The sequence below is a fragment of the Nestor notabilis genome, unplaced genomic scaffold (genome assembly GCF_000696875.1).
Source record: "Nestor notabilis isolate BGI_N333 unplaced genomic scaffold, ASM69687v1 Scaffold7821, whole genome shotgun sequence".
In the NCBI taxonomy this organism is placed as follows: domain Eukaryota; kingdom Metazoa; phylum Chordata; class Aves; order Psittaciformes; family Psittacidae; genus Nestor; species Nestor notabilis.
The window spans coordinates 7733-13534 of NW_009913279.1; the positions used below are offsets into that span (position 1 = coordinate 7733).

A 5802-nucleotide genomic window follows, 5' to 3' on the forward strand; every position below is an offset into this window, starting at 1 on the left:
AGATGTACGTTTGAATCCCCTGGATAAGGCAGTTTTCTAAGGGTGACATTTTTCTAGGTGTCTGACAAATACATTTGTAAGACTATTCTTTAATTATTTTTTGTCTTCCAGTTAATATACCTTAGTGTTGCTAATACCTTCCTCTAGGAGCCTGCCACCTTTTGATGGATGTGAGCTGTAGTGTTAAACACGAGTTCTGTTTTAAGACAAAGGAATGATATTGAGTGGAGAAAGGAGAAATCCTTTGCTCCAACTGAGGGAGGGCTTTGGAGTTGCTGAGTGACACTGCAGCACCACATTGCCTCTCTGCTAGGCAAATAACATCTCACAAGCAAAGAAGCTGGCTTAAAACTAAAGCCTGGTCGAAGGAATCTGTTTCTTAGTATTTTAAAGTGGTTTATGTCTCAGTCAAGAGGGTAACAAGTAAGCATTTTCAGTTGTGCTGGCTGGTCACAAGACTTGGCTGGAGGATAAGAAATGCTACTTTTCCTCATTCTAGAAGGTTTGGCTTTACCCAGTAGCCATGTATCTGGTTTTCTGAAGAAAAACCCCACACTGAGGCAGAGGAGCCTTCAACCCACTGGAGTTACAAATGTCTCTTCAGTTCACTTTTTTCTAGAGCAGGAAGCTGGTGTTACAGTATATGTCATAAAAGCTTCTGCACTGTAAGACAGATTGTAGTATTTATCATAGAATACCATGTTGGAAGGGATGTCAGGGATCATCTGGTCCAACCTTTCTTGGCAAAGCACGACCTAGACTAGATGTTCCAGCATCCTGTCCAGCCAAAATGTCTATTGAGTAGAGTTTGAGATTGGTAGATGGAACTGGAAAAGAGAAGGCTTCATGTCTAGAGCAGGCTTTGCAATGTGGAAGTTCTAAATTCATTCCCTAGGTCAGAAACATGCTGTTAGCACCATTTTGCCTTTTGGGAATTGCTTTTTTGTAATTAAAACTAGATTTCTTGCTTTGAAACCCTTTGAAACAGATTGAACTAAACTGAGTCTTGTCACTGAGCTGATGTGTTAAAAAATCCCATATAAAGTATCTGGTGCACAACTGGTGCTGGGTAGCCTGTTCTTGCTCTGTGCTGATCTAAATTGTCACGGAGGAGGAGCAGGGGTCTAACCAAAACCCTCTGTCCCCTGCAGACTAGAGCCCTTGGGAAACAATGCACTATTTTCTCTATTCTAAGTAACTGCAAGGGTAGATCCACACTGTAGTGTCAAAGGTGAATGGCTGGCTCAACAACAGACACTCTGTTTTGCAGGGAGCTGCTTGATTCAGCTGGGTTCCTTGGTGTAAGAGGAGAAAACCCAACCTCCCAGTGCCCCAAACAGCCCCAAAACACAATGAGCCAAGTACTAGGTGAAAGCAAAGCAAGGTAGAGGACACAAAGTGAAGTTATGTAGATGCACCTCTGCAAGCATCACATATGCTATAGCTCCTGCCAGACAGGCTCCTGCCAAATTCGCCCATGCCACAGCAAGACCCTGGACAGAATCTGTCAAACCAATTATATTCCAGTTAGAGTTGGTGAGATACAGGGTTGTTGTTTTAAATCATAGAATAGTTAGGGTTGGAAAGGACCTTAAGATCATCTGGTTTTGAGGATCTCTCATTTAGTGAAAAGCTTGGACTTAATCTTCAGGGTAATGTCAGCTGCCAACCTGAGATACCATACTATAGCTAGCTTTAGCAACACCCCATGGCAAAGAACTAGTTGGGCCTTGTATCAAAACTGAAGTTGTTTAAAGAAGTTGAGAAAATGGATTGAGCTGAGACAGTAACAACCAGGTGTATCAAAATACAATTTATTTTTAAAATTGCTAGTTTTCACATAACAGCATGGGTTATGCAGGGGAAAAAGTGCAATTAGTGGAGGAGGCTTGTTTCATGTTAATATTTATCATCTTGCTGCACTGCGAGTAGCTTCAGGCTCAGGATATTATACCTACCAATGGGCAAAAATGTGATTCATATTTTGATGTTAATACCACTTCTGTACAGCTAAAATGTGTGCCCAGTATTCACACCTGCTGAGTACATATTGGACAATTTCTCACACAAGTCTTGCATGAAACATAGATCACCTTTACAGTTTGACACCTCAGAAAGCTAAATTATAAGCATACAGATATAAAACATACATTTACTGAAGTCTAAAACAAGAAACACTTCCAAAAATGAGGTACAATAAAATAGTTTTCTATTTATGTGCAAGCCTATATTCAGTCTAGAAAAGAACTAGTAGCAACCCTACCCTTTTAAAGAAAATAGCTTTCACAAAGTGCAGCTAACTCACTGTCTTCAATATGAAGGACCTTGCCTACATTACACGCTTGTGAAAAGTCATCACTGACATTGCAAATGAGAGCAGGACACTCGCCCATCAGATGCTGTAAGAATAGGTGATGAGTCAAATCATCTAATGCTGCTACAGACTGAGAAGTTTACAAATCGCTTTTTGTCACCTGACCCTGTTTTTGGCATGTAGGGTGGGTTTTAAATTTTAAAAGGCATGTTTTTCTTTTAATGTTAGAAGGTGACCCTCTGCCTGATGAGTAGGATGATGTTGAGGTTAGATTTGTTCTCAAATGCAAGACATTTATTATTCACAAAGCTAATGAGGACAGAGATGTCTTCCCAAAGCAGCGGTCACTTCCAGCACTCACTTTGCATCATTTTTTGTATCCTCTTTTTTTATCTCATAGAACATCCTCTGGGATTTAGAAGACCAGCTTTGGAAAGTACAAATTAGAAAACTGCACATCCTACCTTTTCTTTTCCCACTTTCCCAATATTCTCTCCAAGTTTCTTAACCTGTATTGAAGCCACAAATCCTAGCTATGCCTTCCTACCTGCCTCTGCTACAAGCACATAGAGTCGTAGCAAGCCTCCATCCCATCTCTACTGCACACCTAATAGGTGTAAAATGAATTGTTATGTTCCGTTGATGTAACATCCCTGTGCACACACACACTTACTCATGTTACTATAGCTTGCTAAGATACCATTGCCTTCCGTACTTCTTCACAAGAGTCTCTCTTCTAGTGACTCAGAAGAGTCGACAGCAGAAAGAAAGCAGCATATACTTAAGATATGGACATGCTATTTCTGTAGTAGGTAGCATAAGCACTGGTTGTATCCTGGTTGCCTTCCTTACAAGGATAAGGTTTGGCTACGAACTTCAGTAGCATAACATGGTTTAACAAGTCCCACAGACTAGTGAATTTGATTTGTTCAACCAGCCAACAAAACCTGCCAGCTGGTTTTGTCTTGTAGTGTGTGAACCAGATAGCTAATACTGTTGCCAAATGGAAGAATGCTTCCTTGCTAGTATTGATCACCAATATGGTGATGAATTTTCAAACTGACCCAAGCTCTGCCACTGGGGGAAGAGACCCCTTGACAGCCTTGGACTACCAAGTTGATCAGGCACTCTCTCTTGTCCTTTCCTTGGAGTCTGAGGATCTACACAGTCTTTGTTGGCAGATGGTATCTGAACACCATCAGGCTTCCACTCTGCACGGAGAATCTTGTAATTCTGACCCTCGTTATTGTCCCAGAACGTATGACCTCCACTTTGGTAAGAAATGCAAAACTCTATCCTGTCTTCAGAGGAAATGGCAGGAGGCAAGTCAATGGTAAATGAGAAGGTATCATTTTCGGAATCACTGTAAACATTGTTCATGTACACACACTCAATGTCTGTGTAGGCCTTCCAGGTATCGAAGGTAATTCGAACCTGAACTTTCTTTTCAAAGCTCACGTTTTTTACTTTCACAGTGCCCGACAGCACCTTCTCTTGCAGGGTGCAGTTCTCCAGGCAGACCAAGTTCTTCTGCAGGCGGTTCCTGAAGTCCAGGTAGTCAGCTGAGGGCCGAGGGAAACCCAGGATCAAGTTTTCTTCCTCATGTAGCTTTAAGCCAGATGTTATATTTTCAATGCCTAAGAGGTCAAACTGAAGATCCCACCCAGGGTGCTCCTGGACCTCGGAGAAGGTGTGTATCGCCGTCAGGGACAGCCCTTTCGAGTCTGCAAACACAACTCGCTTCTTGGCTCGGGCTGCCGAGTGGTTCCAGTCACTCTTCTGAGATTCAGGGTCACGTTTCACGTGAAGACATGGTCTGAGGGGTTTCAATCTGTTCACAAAGTTGTTTCTTTGGCAGTCCTCAAGGGGACTGAGAAAACTCTTCAGTGGTGGAGAATGTGCTAAGCAAATTCTCATGGCCACGTCCACAGGCATGATGGAGCTTGGCAAAGGTCTTGGGTCCAAGATCTGTATCATTCTGAAACGATCAGAAAGACAGGATGTTATTTGTTACATCAGGTAAGAAGCTTCTTAAGAATGCATATTTGCTCCATCAACTGTCTTAATTATTCATGGCCTTGTCTTTGCATAGCTTTAAATAATGCAGCCTAAATTAAAATTGACAGTTCAAGCTAAGGAACTAGGGTGACATTATTCAGTCATTTCTTGCTCATGCCGAACTCTTTCAATTCAAATGTAGTCGTTTGCTTTTTCCAAATCTCTGAAAAGCAGATTTAGTGACAGCTAATTAAACATTTCCTTGAAAATAGAGAAAATAACATCCTAGTAACGAGCAAAACAGATACAGTTGCAGTAGAAGTGCTCATCCACTTCAGCTTCCCTTTTAGAGACTCTGAGACAGGTCTTAGAAGTTCCAGCAAGCTGGATCAGCTGCTTCATCTCTGAGTAGAGGTAGCACTATATTAAGCAAGCCACCTATCCCATCAAGCATCAAATGGGATGCTATGTACCTTGATGCAGAACCATCATGCTGTGGCTCTGAACAACCATAAGCATCAAAACTCTGGTTTTGGTTAATTTGGATGAATAAAAATGCTGAAGTACCTTTGGAAGTATTTTATTATGAGCTGTTAACCCAGGTCTAGGTAACAGAGCTCCTGCACTGTTAACTTTGACTGCTGAGTGAACGGGGGGGGGGAAGGGAGGGCAGGAGGCACACATTTTTTCACCTCATTGTGCTTCAAGAACTGGCTTGAAAACATGTTTTTATAATCCCCAAAGCCCATGCCAAAAGCCTACTGCAAGTATTCAGTGAGAATGATACAGCTTTATCTTTAAAGATTTATTCACAACCCAGCCTCTTAGATGTTGAATATGACAATTACTATGCAAGAGCATGGCCCATTCAAAGCCAGTTAACTTGATTATAGAAAGGGGCTATATTAACTTGATTGTAGAAAGGGGCTTCAACTGCAGCACATTCCTCCTGAGAAGGATGCAGCCCTTGCTGGAAATGCACTCTTGTTGAGTCATGGGAAGGCAGAGCATTTGCTTCGTCACTTAAATAAATGGCTTCTTCCTTCCCAGGGTTCTCACTGGTATTCCAGAGCCCAGCCAAAAAAAGGCAGGAACTGCTCTGGCCTCTTAATTCTTCTCTCTCCTCGCTTATTTTTTTTTTTATTTTTTTTTTTTACTGTGGCAGTATTTACCATAATAAGTAGGACGAGGAAAGTACCAGCATCAAGTTAATCACGTTTTGCCTTGCTTTAATAGGAAAAGCACAAAGGCTTCAAAAATACTCTCTCTGCATCTTCTGTGACCAGGTCCTAGGGCAATTGCCCCTTAGCTTTTGCAATGCCAGAAAACGAAGAGAGAGGGAGGAGAGCAAAAAAGAGAGAAAACCCATCAAAAACGACAGAGACCAGCCAACCAACAAAACCCAACCGCACAACCTGGAAAAGGCAGGCTGCTAGGAGAGGCACAAATGAACCGCCAGCGCGGGATGCGGCGGGTCAGCAGTACTGACA

The 5802-nt window shown here is 42.2% G+C and overlaps 1 protein-coding gene across 1 annotated transcript; it reads right to left on the reverse strand.

Moving 5' to 3' along the window:
• Positions 1-3346: 3346 nt before the first annotated feature.
• Positions 3347-5780, reverse strand: PPP1R3C (protein phosphatase 1, regulatory subunit 3C). The gene is made up of 2 exons (XM_010023132.1): positions 5728-5780; positions 3347-4292 (listed from the first exon to the last, which is right to left on the reverse strand). Exon 2 carries the CDS (start codon positions 4289-4291, stop codon positions 3347-3349), a length of 945 nt encoding a protein of 314 aa, XP_010021434.1. The 5' UTR covers position 4292; positions 5728-5780.
• Positions 5781-5802: the final 22 nt, after the last annotated feature.

Bases quoted from the DNA above. Each gene is read 5' to 3' on its own strand.
- PPP1R3C (XM_010023132.1), bottom strand. From the start codon at position 4,291: ATGATACAGATCTTGGACCCAAGACCTTTGCCAAGCTCCATCATGCCT.